General features: G+C 34.9%; 1 protein-coding gene across 1 annotated transcript; it reads left to right on the top strand.

Moving 5' to 3' along the window:
- The first annotated feature begins 9,393 nt into the window (after positions 1 to 9,393).
- Positions 9,394 to 18,549, top strand: LOC110910980 (protein MICRORCHIDIA 7). The gene is made up of 20 exons (XM_022155553.2): positions 9,394 to 9,972; positions 11,722 to 11,796; positions 11,899 to 11,933; positions 12,004 to 12,082; positions 12,168 to 12,260; positions 12,488 to 12,572; positions 12,776 to 12,851; positions 12,963 to 13,091; positions 13,197 to 13,295; positions 13,387 to 13,488; positions 13,569 to 13,730; positions 13,820 to 13,915; positions 14,992 to 15,043; positions 15,128 to 15,239; positions 15,331 to 15,395; positions 16,247 to 16,665; positions 17,162 to 17,256; positions 17,770 to 17,857; positions 18,007 to 18,129; positions 18,240 to 18,549. The coding sequence occupies exons 1-20, from the start codon at positions 9,597 to 9,599 to the stop codon at positions 18,330 to 18,332; spliced, it is 2,454 nt and encodes an 817-aa protein (XP_022011245.1). The 5' UTR covers positions 9,394 to 9,596; the 3' UTR covers positions 18,333 to 18,549.
- The last annotated feature ends 1,399 nt before the right edge of the window (positions 18,550 to 19,948 follow it).

The raw sequence follows: 19,948 nt of genomic DNA, 5'->3' as shown, positions 1-19,948 counted from the left end.
CGGATTCTCATTAACCACGTTATTGTTACTCTGGTTATCGTTATTCAGATTATCTTGATTTCCCTCGTCGGCCATCTGAATTTTAGACATTTACCAAATATTAATATCACAAATAATATTTGAATATAGCTAATCACATGACACGCACTTTTTAACCAAAAGCGTCGAGCATTGCGACATTTACTCTATTTATATAGTATGCATCAATACACACCAGTACAGAAATTAAAATTACAGTACTGACTGAAATGTAAAGCTACAATACTAATAGTATGCATCCGTAGTTTTCTTTTCTTTTTTTTTCTAACACATACACACATATATTATTTTATTATTATTATTATTACTACCGTTTCTGCCATCACCTTCACTGATATGGATTCATCCAAAAATCCATATTACGCTCATCGTATTTCCATACGAGGCGTTCTCCCACCTGTCGCATACGATCACTGCTTTCTAAAATTTCCTCCCCAAAAGTCCTAAGTTCCTGGACATTTTCTGCACTCATTGGGGGTGCAGGTTCTAGGACTGGGTTTGGAAACTGAGGTACGGGTTCCTGATACGGAGGCATAGGGGCCTGGTACGGGTATGGATTCTCTAAAATTTCCCTAACGTATGCATCACTAATGTTGTAGGGATCTTGAGGATCTAACCCTGGATAAGCTCCTAAGTTGGGCATTGGCACATTTTCCTGTATTGGGTTTTGTTGCACGTAGTCCCTAACATCGTCCCACCAGGGGTCGTAATTGTTTGGGTCTAGAGGATCAGGTGCAGGTACCCTAGGTATCTCCTCCGGGTTGTAATCAGACATTTCTATCTGGTTTTCTACTTCCATGGGTTGGTCAGGATTTTGTGGTTGTGGTGCTAGCATTTGTTCCAGGTTTGGGTCAGCAGCAGTGGTTGCTAAAATATGGATATTAGCAATACCCCTATTGAGCATATCCTGATTATAAGCATCAGTTTCTCTTTTTGCTGCGGCTAACACTCGCTGTTCCTGCAACTTTTTCATTCTTTTCCTACGCTCGTGCGCTCCCCTACTGAACCATCCCCTCTTTTTCTGAGGAAATGGCTCTTCAGACTGAGCCTTAAACACAAAGATCTATTCTTCTGTGTCAGCAGAATACCCTGAGAGGGCAGGCTGAGAAGAGGAGGTGCCTTCACTCCTAGGTGAACCAGACAGTTGACGATAGGCGTCAGAAGGTCCTTGGTCACTCATACTGTAAACTAACAAATAGTCAGATAACACATAACAAGTAAATACAATTATGCACGTATTTCCGTAATTTATTTCCTAACAATTTGAATTTTGATGTCAGCAGAACACTTCTGCGGCTGAATCAGTGGCATAGCTCTGATACCACCTTCTGTCACAACCCCCGATCCCTATTTCCCGGGAACGGGCGGCCGTGAGCCAGTTTCGGTGGTATCACGTTTATTTATCCAATTTGGCAGCAAAAATTTTCATCAGGACCGTAGTTAGGAAATATTAAATCAGAGTAAACCACCATATTTTATAATATTAAACACATGGGTAAAACCCAAGTTTTTATTACAAACTGAATTACAGGGATAAATCCCACTTTATTGAAATAAACGCTTTCTTTTATTTAGGTAACTTTTATTGCCACTTTTCCAAGCCTCCAGTGCTCTCCAGCTGGCTTCTATTTGGCTTTCACATTTCGTTACCTGAAACGCGTTTTAAAAACATTTTGTCAGTGGGAAATACTGGTGAGTGAATCCCAGTTTAATCAAGTTTAAATAGAAAGTCACAGTGAACAGTATTGAGGGCGCATCCGCAATTACATTTGTTTCCAAGTTATATCAATTATCACCCGTGGTACTATCGACACCCGACTTGTGGTAATGTTACTCCATAACCAGGTTGTAACAAATTTTGTATACAAAACCCCAACATACCCACGATAATTGTATTCTTACAAATACTCAATAACTGTCGTTCGCAGGGAAAAGTATTTAAGGTTTTGTAAAAGCATTTAACAAAAAGAGGATTACTCACATTGCTGTTTTAGGTTATCCTTTATGGTTTCCTGGTAAATATCTATAATTTACACAAATGCACGTGTGTTAGTATAATAACCCATTTTAACATTAGTAATACCCTCCCCGAGACGGCATTCCAACGACTACGTCGGGCAGAACCACGACAGCCGTTACAGAACCCTAGATCAATCGGGCAGCGTATCTAATACGTCTCCAGGGGTTATAATACTTACATCGTAGCAGAACCTCGCTATTTTAGGGGGTATAATGCCCGGCTATAGTGTATACTACTTCAGAAATTTAGAAAGAAAGAAAGTTGTGAGCGACGGAAACTGAAAGCCCGTTGCCTTCTTATATAGGGCTGTAATCGCGTCTCCACGCGGCCCGCGTGACATTTGGGCTGAGCTTACGCGGCCCGCGTCAAGGATGGGTCAACGCGTAGCTTGGCCCAGTCATCGTATAGCTTTGACGGGTGTTGGGCCAGGTGGCGGCCCAGGACGTTGCCAGATTTCAGGTGCTCGCGGCCCGCATGGACTTAACCAAACTTGTACGCGGCCCGCATTAACTTATAGTTTTGGCGAAGTCTGGTTACACACTCGCGCGGCCCGCATGAACTTGAGGTGAGGCCCTACGCGGCCCGCCTCAACTTAATAATTATTGTTTTTATTTATTTTATATAGTATAATCTATTTTGGGGCTCGGTTTTCACATACGGGGTGCATATAAAGACATATTTATATAATTAAAGATATATTAAGGTGTCAGAATTATTATGAAGATGTCGGTTTTACCGAGGGTTGTTATAGTATCTCTCAGTATCTCTTAGTCACGTGATTCTGTTTTCTGATTATTTCCTTTCATATCTCTTGTGACGATAAAAATTGTTAAACACTAGTGTGGATATACTTGTTATATGTATAACGTGACTAGGTTTGTGTAACGTGTGTTTAACTGATTAACTACTTGAAGCCGTTAAAACACTCTTATGTGCCAATTAGCTAACGTAGAGAACTATTCCCACATGTCCTCATATCGACCCACACATATAGATCAGGCCCGAAACCCAAATCTGGTATCGCGCGTGTACTTGAGGGGTTGTAGAGTGTGTTAAGTAATTGTAACAGCCCAAATGTGTGGGCCTAAGCCCGATTATCTCGGCCCAAAGGGGTGTACCGCCCTAAAGCCCCAAACCCTCATCTTATATGTTACGTGTTATGCTTCTTGATTAGAGGAACTCAAAACAAAACCCTACTTCCATACGATTACGTACAGCAGGAGAGCCCCCTCACTTTCGTCGAAGCTTCCTCTCTTGAGGATCATTCCGTGTGTCTAACTCTATTCGGTTAGTAATCAATATCTTAGTTTCATTATGTGTGTTTAAGTGGTGTCTAGTTAGTATGTGATTATGTGAAGGTAGTTACGTGTATATCTTGAGTATGTATTGGAAATCATCCACTGCCATGACGAAATTATAAGATGATATTATGTGATATGATGACAAACAAGAACTGATCCATGTTGTAATTGTTCGAACCCACTAGTTATGTTGGTCCAATCAAAGTAGGCCACTGAATTCACAAATTTTAAATGATCGATGTGGATATATTAGTGGTTAGTGGTCCAATAGATGTAAAGGTAAGTGACCTGAGAATGGATAGCCTTGATTAAAAGATGGCGGCCATGTGTTTGCAGTATTGGTTTAATTGAACAATGTGATAGCCATGATGTTTCTTTTTGTAGTATTTAATGGTTATTATGATGATGGTATATCAAAGTCAACAAGCCTTTTGAATGTTAGCTAATTATTGGACCGATAACAAAACTGAATAGATCAAGGATTCACATGGGCCTGATACATATGTGTTGCATAAGTGATTCACATGATTTGCTTTAAATGATATCCTTAAAACTTGAATCATATGCTATGTGTTTGACTATAGACCTTTAATAACATGCAAAAACAAATGATTCTAATACCTCGTCTGACAACAATGATACATAATTGGACCAAATAATTGATAGTGGGCTGATGCTTTTAGTGGGTTGTTAGTCTTAAATTAATATCAGTTAATTGATTGGGCCGTGATGTTTAGTTTAGTTGTGGGGTTTGCTAACTATGTTGGGCCATGCATGGGACTACATAGATTTCTGGAATGGGCTTGATTAACAGTGCTGGATTATATGTATTCGTAGTGGGCCGGAACGGGTTTGAGTGATTAAACATGGGTTTGAAAGTGTAGTGTGAACTCGCGTATTTGCTAGGTGATTTTATGATGTCAATTGGCTTGTTTTGTTGCATGAATTTCTATCACAACTTAAATGTGAATTGAATCAATCGACATGTATCTTGGCGTAGCATTAACTTGTGTCGTAAACGTACTATGATTCGTAGGCTTGTTATGACATACGTGATGTTTATCTGTTGGTTGTTTATTGTTTGAGCAATATGTGTGACTGGATACGTGAATTGTGAATTCATGAAACTGACTGTCTTTGGTAACCACGATAGAATTTGATTGATCAATTGTTTAACGAGCATTTAATCTAACCGAGCAAACCGAAGGTGAGTTCATCTCTCTTGAGCATGCGTCCCGGTGGTTGGGACAGTCAGTGGGTATCCCGAGGAGGGATAAGTCTTTTGGGTAAAAACGGGAATGTTGGATAATATACTCTTCCTATTACCATTAAAGTCCCTCCGTGTTGTTTGGTTACATGAGAGGTAACATGGTATTAGCTAGTAGCGCTACTTAGGTTTGGCAACCTCACCCCGTACCTGGGAGGACGGGTGTTGAACTAATGACCTAGTCATGACCAATGCTTTGATAGGAGCATTGGAGAAAGGGCAAAGTAAATCAGAAACCGTCTTGTATTCGGGTTATTATCAACATTACTTTCGGAATTAAATTCAATGGATTAACTAATAATCACTTGGTAACTAATGTTTTCGTAAAACTATGAACTCACCAGCGTTGTCTGACACACTTGTTACATGCTCGCAGGTCGTTAGGTATCTTGGATTTGGGAACTTGCTGTCTGGAGTAGCTGGAGTGGTCATGGGTCGACTGGAAGGATTCATGTGATTGGATTATTGATACTATACTTTGGTTTTGAAACAGTTTAACTTGGTTTACTATTTGCTTCCGCTGAACATATTGGTTTTCATTTAAACTTGTTGATGGTATTTTATTAATGATTGAGAACTTTATTTAGAAACTTGTATGGGTTCAATGTAATTAGTGGCTCATTGTTGGTACGTCACACGCCTAACAGGGACATTCCCTAGGTGGTATTTTGGGGGTGTGACATATTCCATTATAAAATCGCAAATGTCAATCGATACCTGGATTCATCTTCTTCGCTTGTGGTCTGTCGTTGTTTGCTTTGCTTCGTTTCTCAAAATTCATGAATCTTAGTTGAATCGCAACGGAGAGTAGTATGGAACTTGGGAGAAGGAGAATGCAATGTTGATTTTGGGTTTTTCGGTATGTTTGTGAGTTATTGTGTGCTGATTATCAGGGGTTTTGATCTCGCATTGGACGATTTAACCTTGGCGGTTTCTTTTTATTAATTTTAATTTGATAAATTTAATATTAAAACACGCGGTTTAAATGACATGATCTGACGGTTGTGGATGAAGCGTACATAATGTACGATTAGTGTATTTGTATGATAATCGACTCCTCTCTCTCTCTCTCTCTCTATATATATATATATATATATATATATATATATATATATATTTCATGATTGATATTTTTTTGATTTACAAACTATTTTTTTGCATCAAATTCAAAATCATTCTAAAACTCATTCTTACTCTTTTTTAAGAATTCAAATTCTAATCAAAATATAAATAAACAACTAAAGATCAAAATTAAATTTTAATATTATTGCAACAATAAGATTGTAACTTACTTTTTGATAACATTTTTGTGTTAACTACCGGAATTAAAATTAAATTTAAAACTATTATTGAAATCGCTTAAATCTTTAAATTTCAACATATATAAACAATCTTTGAAAATTATTATTATACTCTAAAAATAGAAACTCAATTTCACATTATTTTAAAAATATTTTTCAAACCACATTTGAATTCTTAAGATATTTTGAAAACTAGATTGTAATCAATCAATAAAATAACAATTAAAGAGTAAAATGGAAAAATAATCCCTAAGTTTAGATCACATTTGTCACTTCAGTCTAAAAATTAAACTTTTTGTATTTGAGTCTCTGAGATTTCATTTTTGTTGACATTTTCATTCAAATGACAAACTCATTTAAAATGTATGGTTAACTCCCATAGATAATTTTGACAATTCTCAAACCTTAGGGATGATTTTGCTACTTTCCCATGTATTATCTTGTTTATAATTTTATAAATCTTATATTTACATACATACATACACATATTTATATATTTACACACTTATTTTTTTAATTTTCTTTTTTATCTTTAAATAAAAAAAATAATAAATTAATGACGTTTGGTAGGACTGGAGAGACGGGTGGTACGGTTTTGTACAACGGGTCGACAAGTGGATATGAGGTATGAATGCTGAGATAAAGGGGGTGGTTGTGGCGACAACAATGGTAGTGGTGTTGATGGAGGTGGATGTGGATAATAGAGGATAAACGAAGAGAAAAAGTGTGTATGGTGTGGGTATACAATGGCAGAGTTTGAACGAAAACTTCGTAGAGGTTAGACTCTCAAAATCCGAATCAGTGGGGGTCAGACTCTTAAAATTCCAATATTTCACACTAAAAAAATTTAGAAATTTCAGTAAAATTGTCACTACGAGCAAATTTTTGGCAAAAAAATTTCGACACTCGTACCTCATCTCCCCTTGTCAACCCATCTACCAAACAAAGTACCACCTGTCTCTCATGTCGTAACAAACATTATTAATTTATTATTATCTTTATTTAAAGGTAAAAAGGAAAATTGAAAAAAATAAGTGTGTAAACATATAAATGCGTGTGTGTGTATATATATATTATTTATAATTTTATCTACTTTTTATTTAAAGAAAAAATAAATTTTATAAAATAAAAAATTAAAAGAATAAATTAGAAAGTGCCAAGAACGTCCCTGAGATTTGAGAATTGCCAAAATCGTCAATGGGAGTTAACGATTCATTTCAACCGAGTTTGTCATTTAGATAGAAATGACATAAAAAATGAAACCTCATGGACCTAGATACAAAAAAGTTTCATTTTTTTGTGATAACTACCAGAATTAATATTAAATTTGAAACTATTATTAAAATCATTTAAATCTTTAAATTACAAGATATATAAACAATCTTTGAAAATTATTATTATACTCTAAAATGGAAACTCAATTTCATATTATTTTAAAAATATTTTTCAAACTACATTTGAATTATTAAAATCATTTAAATCTTTAAATTACAAGGTATATAAACAATGTTTGAAAATTATTATTATACTCTAAAATGGAAACTCAATTTCACATTATTTTAAAAACATTTTTCAAACTACATTTGAATTATTAAGATATTTTGAAAATTAGATTGTAATCAATCAATAAGATAACAACTAAAATTATTATACTCTAAAATGGAATCTCAATTTCACATTATTATAAAAATATTTTTCAAACTACATTTGAATTCTTAAGATATTTTGAAAATTAGATTGTAACCAATCACTAAGATAACAACTAAAATTTAAAAATGAAATAAAATGTTAATTTAACAATTACAATTTTGACTTCCAAGTTTTAACCAAATATTTTATTAACTACCTAAATTAATGAGTCTAGAATAGTCTTTCATTGTTATATAGGGTCGGGATTTAAAGAAAACGGTAGAAAGTGTGAGAACGCTTATGGATCGTCCGATCAAAACAATCTATGTACTAGATTGGCGCGGTGGCGTTTTCGTAAATAACATCAATTTTATTACGTGGACGCGCATCATTAAGGGTAAAAAAGTCTTTTGACTTCTCCACATAAAACGCCATCTCATGAAATAAAATGCCAAACAAATAGCACACGCCATTCTAATTAAAAACGCCATTAGATAGAAAACGCCAAACTTAATTATAATAAAATCTCGCCTAAAAAAACCGCAAAAAAAAAAAAAATCCTATATGTACAACATCTCAGACATTCAATTAAAAACACACATAAAACCCCAAACGTCATATTTAATATATACCATTCCTCTTAGAAACGCCAAAAAACCCAAACATCAAATATCTTCTAAACCAAAACGTTTATTTGAAATTCAGTTTGGTTGTCTGTAAGCTTTCGCTCAATGCAATGGATAAAAGTATTCCGGATATTACAATAACTTTATTTTAAAAGAATTTGTGTTTTAGTTATACTTTATATAAAAAGTAATTTATCTTGTCATTATTATTTACTTTATAAAAATATTAAAATCAGAATTTTTATAAAATAAATTTAAAACTATTTTTATATATGTTTATATATATAAATATATATTTATTAACAAATAATAATGTTTTATCTTATATTTATTTTAAAGATATAATACATTTAAGTTAACAAAATATAACTTTCATTTATTCTAGCCTAATATGATATATATGCTAAATTTCAAATTAAAGATTCTTTTTGATATTTTTATGTTATTGAGTATAAATTGATAAACAGAGTAACTTCTATTTCCATAATAATGTTTCCATAATAAAGAAAGTGTTTAAAATTCTCTAAAATCTTATGAGATAATTGTGGAATATATTTATTACTAAAATTTCAAATGTGTTTAACTTGTACTACAAGACATGTAACTATAAATATACTTGGTATAAGAGATCATTAGAATCACACCAATACCCTACTTACATACTTTCGTCGGCATCGTAAGTTCATCTAACGTGGTGCGTTATTTTTGTCGGATCAAGTAACCAATTTATTGTCTTGCAATATTTCAGATTTAGTTCAGTTTTCACAACCCGAAAAGGTACAATTTTCTAACTATTCTACAGTTGTGTTTTAGTTTTATTGTATTCACATCTGAACTCGTGAACGATGTTCTTAATTAGATCAAAAATAGCTCGCGTACAAAGTCTTTACCTCTTAAAGTTTTATATTTAACGAAAAAACGTATATAAAATCCAACAAACAGTACTTTCAAATCACACAACTTTCAACGTGAACACGTATATAAAATCCGACAATACTTTCAAATCACGCAACTTTCAATGTAAACATACAAGAAAATTTACTTGACCAACCAAATAAACAATCTGCCTCCGGCTCTTTACGGGCGAGTGTATTCCAACAAATTATGCGAACCAAACGGTCCCTCTAAATCAAATCACAAACTTATTTTAGAAAAAAAAGCCAAAATTATTTAATATTATTCATAGATTCATATTCATATATTGCGTGGATTGTAGACGAACAACCGCATCTAACACCGCGCGTATCATAAATCTTCCACTATCGTCATCACCCTCAAGTACACACACACCAGAGGTTTTCACCGGCGAACTAGGGTTTCAACTTTCAACACCGGAAAATCGTACAATCATTGCTCATATCCGGCGACAGTAGACGATTCTACAGCGTCATCACCTCCATAACCGCTACCGTGATGGCCGGAGTTGAAGTGAAGCAAGAATACATCGAACCAACGAACGGTATCAACAACAGTTACACTAAACGAACAGATGTTTCAGAGATTGCGGTGATCGATCTCGATAGTTCAGACGACGACGATTCAGGTGACGGAATTCGTAACGGCAAGAGATCTAGGGTTTCGAGTGGTGAAGATGATGTTAACGGTAAGAGAAAGAAGTCTGGTGACGGTGTGGTTCTTCCGGTAGGGTTTCTGGATCCTTTGCCGCCGAAGGATGCGACATTGCAACGTGCTAGTGGAAACCGTGTGGTTCCGGAGCAGAGTTGTAAGCAGTTTTGGAAAGCTGGTGATTTTGAAGGACTGTCTACTAGTGATTGGACTGCTTCTACAGGTATGTTTCGTTCAGTTGTTAATTGAATTTAATTAGAGAGTTACTATATTTAATTGATATTGATTGTGTTATTAATATTAATTTTGTTTACTTAGTTGAGTTTGATTTAAGAATCATGGTGATTTTCTGGAAATAAATGTTAGAATCACAGAGAAAGTTCAAGTGTAGCTTTGTTAGGGATGATCATTAAACTTTTAATCCCCAAATCTTTGTGTTACACTGCTCAATCTCCAGGCCATAGATTGTTACTGATTATTATATTTTTCGATACTTGAGATCATATGAGTTTGTTGTTTGAATTTATTTGGAGCAACTACCGAGTACTCGGTACCGGGTGAATTAAGTGTTTCAAAAGTTATGCTTGAGTAGGGAGCATATGCCTTTCTTCAACTTTTCAGTGTTGATAAACTTTTGTAAAGTTTTAGGGGAATCTTACCAATCTATGCAGAGTTACTGTATTGATGAACAAGACAACAGATAGTTGAAGAAAAGTAACTTTATCAATAGAATACACTGCTAGAACTTTTATTCTTATACCTTTACAAAGAGTTAATTGTGGAGACTATTCTATTTTAGTTATTTTTTTGCACACTTAAAACTATTACTAGACCAGTTAATGGGTTAGATGTCCACTTAATTTTTGCTTAGCCAAAAAGTCGTTAGGCGTCTAGTAGCAGACCACTAAGAACATCCGAAGAAACTCGTTGAGTCGTTTCCTCTCGGCTTACAGAGTTACAGTTTAAGAAACATGTATGAGCTTTTTGCGGCTTTTTTGGATTTAGGGTGCAATAATTTTATGCTAATTGTTTAATCGTACATTTAAATATGGCATTATAAGAACTACACATGAACAAGGGTCACAGTGATTTATATGAAATGCAAAATTGGAGTATGAGCGACAAATTACGGTATACTCTTGTAGACGGTAGGTCAAAACTGTCTTATAAACTATTCTGAATCAGTATGCTGTAACCTGACATTTGTTCGATAGGGGCGTCAAATATCATGATTATACATCCAAAAAACTGTTCTTTTTAGCACCAGGGCAGTTTCTAATGGTTGATTACTCTGTATTTAGTTGCAGTTATATGCTTCTTGGTTTCATTAGTGACAAATGGACAATGTACTGAATGTTCACTTGGTTTTGTCTCTGAACTTGGCTTGATCTCTATTTTTGTTTGTACCCTGAAGTTCAAATTACGTGTAATTGGATGTTTCTGCACATCTTTCATATTGACATTTGCTTTAATAGTTGGAAAAATTACAAGTTTTGTCCTTTATCTTTATACCATTTTTCAGGCGGTGTCCTTTTTAATGAATGTTGACAGGCGGTGTCCTTTACTAGGTATTTTGTTGCAAGTTTAGTCCTTTACACCCAACCCAGTTAAAAAACCCTGTTAATTGTTGACAGGCGGTGTCCTTTACTAGGTATTTTGTTGCAAGTTTAGTCCTTTACCTAGGTATTTTGTTGCAAGTTTAGTCCTTTACACCCAACAATTAACAGGGTTTTTTAACTGGGTTGGGTGTAAAGGACTAAACTTTCAAGAAAATATGTAGTAAAGGACACCGCCGGTCAACATTCGTTAAAAAGGACACCGCCTGAAAAATGGTATAAAGATTAAGGACAAAACTTGTAATTTTTTCTTAATAGTTTGAGTGTGAAAGTTGCGTGTTGGGCACTTGGGCCTATAATTATTTTTCATCTCACAGCTTTGCATAGTTAAATACGTACTTTATTCATGTCTATAGGTGGTATGGATCATTTGAGGGTTCATCCAAGGTTTTTGCACTCCAACGCAACTAGTCATAAATGGGTTCTTGGCGGTAATGTTATTCCGTTTATTTGGTTTTATGTTTGTAGTTCATTTTCTAAATCCACTTATTTTGGTCTAATAACGGTTTATCTATATGTATATACTCATTCAGCTTTCGCGGAACTTTTGGACAACGCACTAGACGAGGTACTTTTCTTATGTTTATATACCACTTATTGACCCTGCACGCATTATTCTTACCGAATTTTGTTATCAGGTTTGTAATGGTGCCACATATGTGAAAATCGATATGCTAACAAACAAGAAAGATGACAACAGAATGTTGTTGATTGAAGGTAAACATTGCCTGACGATCTAATTTTGGATTCCTTTCTGCTAGTTTTGATTCTTTTAAGTATTTTCTTTCACTATTTATTGTAGATAATGGTGGTGGGATGGACCCAGAAAAAATGAGACATTGCATGTCTCTTGGATATTCTTTGAAAAGCAAGGTCAAGGATACAATCGGACAATGTAAGTGGCGCTTTTATCACTCTGATTAAATTTATCTCTGGACAAAAAGTACCCAATTCGGCTTCCTGAACAAAAAGTAGTCTTGAGTCTATTTCCAGGCGTATGCAACCTGTTTGACCCGCCCATTTTGCCAGCTATGCCTTTTTTATGTTCTCGGGTCAGGAAGGTTGTAATCTGGCATCCACAACACTGCAGTTCTTTTATTTACCGCTGTTATTTTTTAACAGATGGAAATGGTTTTAAGACGAGCACCATGAGGCTTGGAGCTGACGTTATTGTCTTCTCTCGATGTTCTGGGAAATCTGGAAAAAGGTTTGTGGTCCATTTATGTCATCGACCTAGTTTTTTGTTTACAATACGATAAGTGCGCAGCGGTTTCGGACCGGACTGGACCGGAACAAACATGAATCGAAATTTGAAAGTATTTGAATCGAGAACTGGACCGTATGCTTAACTACATTTTATATTACTAAAAGCGCTGACGAATAACATTTAATTCGGTATTTGTTTTGAAGGTCTACGCAGAGCATCGGTCTATTGTCCTACACGTTTCTGCGATGCACTGGGAAGGAAGATATAGTAGTTCCCATGGTAATTAATTTAACACATGTGATTTTGAATTTTGTTAATCCATCTTTTTGTAGTATGTAACTTACTTTGTATTGTTTATTTGTTTATGATGGTGGTTGATACACTAAAAAGCTTGATTATGAACAAGATGGCCGAGAGTGGAAGAAGATGAAACGATCATCAGCAAGTGATTGGGATAGAAATCTCGAGGCTGTGGTACAATGGTCTCCATTTTCAAGTGAATCGGACCTTCTAAAACAAGTAACATTTTTTTAACTGCATGGTTTATATATATCTTTGTTTAAGGAATATGCTATTGATTTGTTTATCTTTTTTTTTTTTTTTTTTTTTTTTTTTATCTTGTAGTTTGATCATATGAAGGAGCAGGGTACACGCATAATTATATACAATCTATGGGAGGATGATCAAGAACAATTAGAGCTCGATTTCGACACCGATAAACATGTTTGTTTATGTTAGCCTTGAAATCTATGCAACTATGGGTAGCACATGATCGGTACTTCTTGAAACTGACATTAAAATTTGCATCTTGCAGGATATTCAAATTCGAGGTGTTAATCGTGATGAGAGAAATATAGAAATGGCACAGCAATATCCGAACTCTAGACATTTTCTGACGTATCGTCACTCACTCAGGGTAAACTTTGTTGTTATAACTACACACTCTACAGTATTGTATTATCTTGGTTTAATAATGATATCGGTTAACGTTGTCAGAGTTATGCATCGATTCTCTATCTAAGAGTTCCTCATAACTTCCGGATGATTCTTCGTGGGAAGGATGTTGAGCATCATAATATAGTTAACGATATGATGATGACAAATGAGGTCACTTATCGTCCACAGCCTGGGCTAGAAGGGGTCCCCAAGGATTCAAATGTAATACTAAAAGCGTTGATTCTGTTTTGTTTGACCGTTAAATAATCGTAATTCTTATTGTTGTTATTATTTCTCTTTTCAATGAACAGATGGTTGCTGTAGTTACTGTGGGGTTTGTAAAAGATGCGAAAGCTCATATAGATGTACAAGGGTTCAATGTGTATCATAAAAACAGACTCATCAAGGTTTGACTTTTGATAATATCTAGGACTTTTGATATTCAATGTGTTCAATAATCCTTTAAACTGACCAAACCATCCGCACCAAAGCAAGTCGATTGGTTTGAGATCCATGCCGTTCGGTTTTCATGGTTTGGTGGTTTTACAGTTTGGTTTGGGTTTAAACTTGGAATCGGTCATGTAACTTAAGCCCTCTGTTTAAGCTTTATATATATATATAGAGGCCGATTAACGTACAAAATGGCTTAACTTACGACGCGTACGTGTGGCATTATCAACATGCGATTTTGGTATTTTTGAACATCCTGCAATTTGGGTTATTTTTATAACAATGGAAAATGGTTTTTTATATAAACATGCGATTTATATATATTTTTTTGAGTAAACTGCCATTTTGGTCCCTGTGGTTTAGTCACTTTTGCCACTTTAATCCAAAACTCAAACTTTTTGTATCTGGGTCCCTGTGGTTTCAGTTTTATTGCCATTTTGGTCCAAAAATGAAATCAGGTCATATTTGCCTTATAAAATCCTGCTATTTTGTCATTTTCCGTAGGGGCAAAATGATCATTTCTCTTTTATAAATAAATACCATATTTTATAAGACAAATATGACCTGATTTGCCCCTGAGGAAAATGACAAAATTGCAGGATTTTATAAGACAAATATAATCTGATTTCATTTTTGGACCAAAATGGCAATAAAACTGAAACCACAGGGACCCAGATACAAAAAGTTTGAGTTTTGGACTAAAGTGGCAAAAGTGACCAAACCACAGGGACCAAAATGGCAGTTTACTCTATTTTTTTTAACATGCGGTTTCCCCTATATACAGTACATTGCGATTTGCCATCATGTCGTGCGTTAAGGCCTCTTGTACGATATACTTTTTCTATATATATATGTTGGAATACGTAGTTATTGGTTCAAAGTGCCAAAACAGAACCGTTAAACTCTCAAACCGGTAAAAATGCATGATTCAGCCGACCCACCCAACTCGGCTTGTTCGGTTTTTCGTTTCCCGACCCACCATACACTCTTGTTTTTTAATTATCTCTTTATGGCAATGCTTCTTGTTTTACAGCCATTTTGGAGAATCTGGAATGCTGCAGGAAGTGACGGTCGTGGGGTTATAGGTTGATTTTTACGCTTTGAAAAAACGAAGATCTTTTTGCTAGTTTACATCACTTCTTAACGATTTTATTCTTCCTGTTGGTTAGGTGTATTGGAAGCTAATTTTGTTGAACCAGCTCACGATAAACAAGGGTTTGAGCGCACTACTGTTCTTCAACGACTTGAAACACGCCTTATTCAAATGCAGAAGACATACTGGTATGTATGTTGTTGATGCTAATATGCTTATCAGTTATCATTAAAAAATATTTTTTAACTTGTATGTTAACATAAACAATTTTTGATTCAGGAGTACATACTGTCACAAAATAGGCTACGCTCCGAGACGCCACAAGAAAAATCCGGAGGACGGAGGTATTTGCTTTATTAGTTTTTATGGTTTCTTAATCTTGATTATAAACCAATTTTTTTTTTCTTATCAACCCATTTTTTTGTTATTTATTATTTTTTATGGATAAATGTATAGTTGGGGGCCTATATAGATTAGAAAATATACCTTTTATTGAGTACCTTAATTCAGGTTTTGTTGCTCTTCTAGAATGGAGTTAACTTTCGTTTTGATCCCTGTGGTTTGGTCATTTTAACGGTTTTCCTCCAATAGTTTGAAAATAGTCATTTTCCTCCCTGATCTTTCGAGTTTGTCGCCACTTTGCTCCCTGGCTCTAAGTCAGTTAAAACGTTCAATTAAAAGTAGGGGTATTTCGATAGTTTACTCACTGCCTCTAACTCAATTAAAACGTTTAGTTAAAAGTCGCGGTAGTCGTGGTCGGCAGGTGGTAGTTGCAGGTGGTGGTGGATGGTTGTGGATGATGGTGGCCGGTAGAAAGAGCGGTTGGAAAGATGGGGATCAGAAAAGAATTACTTATACATGTAAATAAACAAGTTATAGGTTTATTTAGATGAAAAGACTTACATGCCTTTGCTTTTATCTATAAAATTACCAAAATGCCCTTCTAGTTAATGGATTTTTTGGATGGAGTTAGAGGCGGGGAGCAAAATGACGATAAGTTAGAAAAATCAGGGAGAAAAATGGCTATTTTTAAACTATTGGGGCAAAACCGTTAAAATGACCAAATCACAAGGAGCAAAATGGAAGCTAACTCTTTAGAATGTTTAATTAATTACATAGAAAATCAATAACATGTATTATATGAAATTTTCATTTAAATATATAAAATTTTGTAACTTTTTTGTGGTTATTGTAGAAGCGTCGCCTGATTACGCAACGGAACCGACAAGGAAAAGTCCGAGGACGATACTTGCTCCGCAAATGCAATCAGACAAATCATTTTCACATAGACCTCAGAAAGAAGCAGTAATAACCAATCCAAGTAGATATTCAACTGCACCGAACAATGGTAATGTTAATACTGGAGAAAAAATAGATAAATTAAATAGGGCTCATGGTGTAAGTGCAAGCTCTTCTGAGTCAGCATCACCTTTGACTGAAAACATCCGTGATGTTGACTCACAAACTACCATGAACGCACAACATGCAAACGGTGGTTCTCAAAAAGGATTATCGAGTATGAAGACTCATGCGGTTTCAGCTCTCGAGGTCCGAAATCCTGCTCTTTCCGGAGCTGCAAAAGTTTTGCAAGTTAGCGCGCCGCCTCATTTAAGGGTAATTTCTACATATTTTTCCAGATTTTAGTAACCAACACTAAATTAGGTGTAGATTATAAACCAACTTACGATTTATTACCGATTTTAGGAGTCAACCGACATGTCATTCGATTGCTATAATCGGTAATATAATGCAACTTGTAAATGTAAATTGCTGATGTGGTTCTGGTTGAAACCATGCCAACCGCCCCGTCAGATGCTATATGTTAGTTTTCAAGTTTGGCAAAAATGATATTTTAAATCTAATTTAGAAACATTTAGTGTATATATACACTAATACACTAAGTAAATAAGTAAATAAGTCATTTATGGTCGAAATCTCTAATAAAATGTCAGTTGGTTCTTAATTTCTCCATTTTGAAGTTGACCGGAAAAATCGTGAAAGCATATGTAAAATTTGTTTTTATATTGTGCAGTTTGCTTTTCTTTAAAATATTATTTAAGTGTTACAACTACGCGTGCGATTGATGCAATTTGTTTTATAAAATTGTCAGTCTTCTCTTGTTAACGGGGATGTAATCGTTGGTTCAAATTCTAGCAATGTCAATTTGCACCAACTGATGGAAGAAAACCGTGAGTTGAAGGAGAGGTGCGTCACTTTTCTGTTTTTGTTTGTTATATTAATTTCTTTTTCGGAAAAATTACAAGTTTTGTCCTTTTATTTTAATACCACTTATCAGGCGGTGTCATTTTTAACGAATTTTGACAAGTTTTGCCCTTTACAAGGAATTTTGTTGCATGTTTTGTCCTTTAGGCTTAACCCAGTTAGATTTTCTTGTTAAATCTTGTCACCCAAGGGTATTTTAGTCTTTTTACCCATTTATTTCAAGAGTCAACCCTAAAATATTTTGTTTTACACTTTTAAATAATATTAAATAAATGGGTAAAAAGACTAAAATACCATTGGGTGACAAGATTTAAAAAGAAAATCTAACTGAGTTAAGCGTAAAGGACAAAACGTGCAACAAAATTCCTTGTAAAGGGCAAAACTTGTCAAAATTCATTAAAAAGGACACCGCCTGATAAGTGATATTAAGATAAAGGACAAAACTTGTAATTTTTCCTTCTTTTTCACATATTAATGTATTTTTTTTTCTCATAGATTGAGAAGGAGAGAAGAAGAGATATTAGGTGATCTGCTGAAGGATCTAGAATCCGAAAAAAAACGTTGCAAACAACTTGAAGTTCAGGTAACTACCACATTTTCCTTTTAGTACATTTATTACATAGAACGATTCCAAAGAATTGTGACCCGACCCGTTTTGCATTACCCGTTATGCAACCCTTCCACATGACATGCGCTAATACACGTCGTTTATTTCTACTATTATCAAATCAGCTAGAGAAGGAAAAAGAAAAATTCGAGGCCTTAAATAAGGAGCAGGATAGTATAATCGCGATATTTCAAGAGGAAAGAGCGCGCAGAGATGTCGAGGAGGAAGAATTAAAGAGGAAGTTGAAGGTTGGTTCGTTTCCTCGATTGTTCATTCGTTTTTTGTTTATATTCTCAATCTTCTTTTTTTTTAGTTTTTTTTGTAAAATGATTTAAAATTGTTTATTTACTTTGTGCAGGAAGCAGAAGCTGCATATAAAGATTTGAAGGAAAAGTTGACACAATTGCAGCTGGAGAAAATGAAAGGCATGGGGAACAAATGGGGGCAGTAGGAGCAAAGTATCTGGTAACGAGTCCGCACCGTATGGAGAGCATTTTCTTTCATTTTTTAAATAATTTTCTTTTTTAGTTTTTTATTTTCCATGTGTTAGAAAATGGTGTAGACTTTGATTTATATGGAAGGGTTGCTGTGTAGGTCGTTTACTTCTACGTCTTATTAGATCAAACTCATGAAACAACGCTTGTTTGATATGCTTCGTTTGAAAATCATGTCCGCCGTGTCAGCTTCAAGCTCGGTTGTATTATTGTATGAAAGGGTTGGTCTGAAAACCCTTGACCAGTCTCAAGTCCTTCGTTGTGAGGTTAGTTGAGTTCATGGAGCGATTGATTACACCGATTGCAGCTTGGTGTTGAGAGTTTCGAGTCGGGTAACGTAATAAAATACAATACCTTGAGAAAAGTGTAATAAAAACACATTAGAACCTTCTTACGCCAAAAACGTTTTTTCGGCGACCGGAGAGTAACAGTGATAATTTTTGAAGTTGGAACTGTTGCCGGTCAATGGGCAATAGTTTGGATTATTAAAATTCATTATTACTTGATTATTAGTATTCATGATTTCAATTCAATCATGAAACATACATATGGAGGTCATTGTCCAAAAACTAATGGTAAATAGATTTTAAGAGCATTCACATCCTAACCATCAAATTATGTGAGGAGGGGCTTTTATATTATAAAGGGTATAAAAAGTGGTTGTGAGTAGAGGAGAGAGAAAATGTTACTGTTCATCTGTATATTTGGGGGGACACTGTTCACCCGTTATAATTTTTTAATATATTTTGAAAGTGGTTGTGAGTGGAAGTGAGAGAAAAAGGTAATGATAATATTATTTAATTGAAAGGAGAGAGAAAAAATATTTGTTTTTAGTGAAAATATATTGATATAGGAGTTGTTTTTTAGTGGAATGTATGTATAATTTGATGGATTGGATGTGAATGCTCGATGTAAAAAGGTTTGGGGTTTGCCCATGACAGGTTAGGCAAACTGACCCAACAAGATACATTTATCGTTATATCTTGTATAACATTTAAACCTCTATAACCAATTCAACTGCTATGTCAACACAAATATTTAAAACCAAAGATAATATCAGTCTTAACACTTGTGTGGAAAAATGAATCTGCATTGAGATACATCTTGTTACTTGCATATTAGTCAGTGTCATAAGAATCGGCAGACGCTAGTCGGTTGGTGAAGTACCGACTAGCGATTAACAGGGATTAATCGTGATTTAATCGGATTAAGATTGTTATCTGTAGTTTTTAGTTTTTTATATACACATATATTTTTATATGTCATTCTTTTAAGTGGACATGTTTTAACCCCTCGTTGACACAATTTTTAAGTAATTGGAAGGAATTTGTAAGGTTTGGTCGAATATAATTTGGCCGGAATAGGACCACCAATAACCGGAGCCTAGACGGGATTTTTACAGTGACTAATCGGAGTCTAGACAAGATTTACAACCATGATATTAGTTCAAGAGACATAGGGCTGTTTGGCAACATCTGAATGGTTAAGTGCTGAACCAGTAAGAGGTCTGAACCATTAAGTGCTGAACCAGTAATAAGTCTGAACCATTAAGAGCCTGTATAATGCTTAACCG

Source organism: Helianthus annuus, chromosome 2 (genome assembly GCF_002127325.2).
Source record: "Helianthus annuus cultivar XRQ/B chromosome 2, HanXRQr2.0-SUNRISE, whole genome shotgun sequence".
Taxonomy (NCBI): domain Eukaryota; kingdom Viridiplantae; phylum Streptophyta; class Magnoliopsida; order Asterales; family Asteraceae; genus Helianthus; species Helianthus annuus.
The sequence above is the reverse complement of the archived record's forward strand: the minus strand, read 5'-3'. Positions and strand labels throughout refer to the sequence as shown.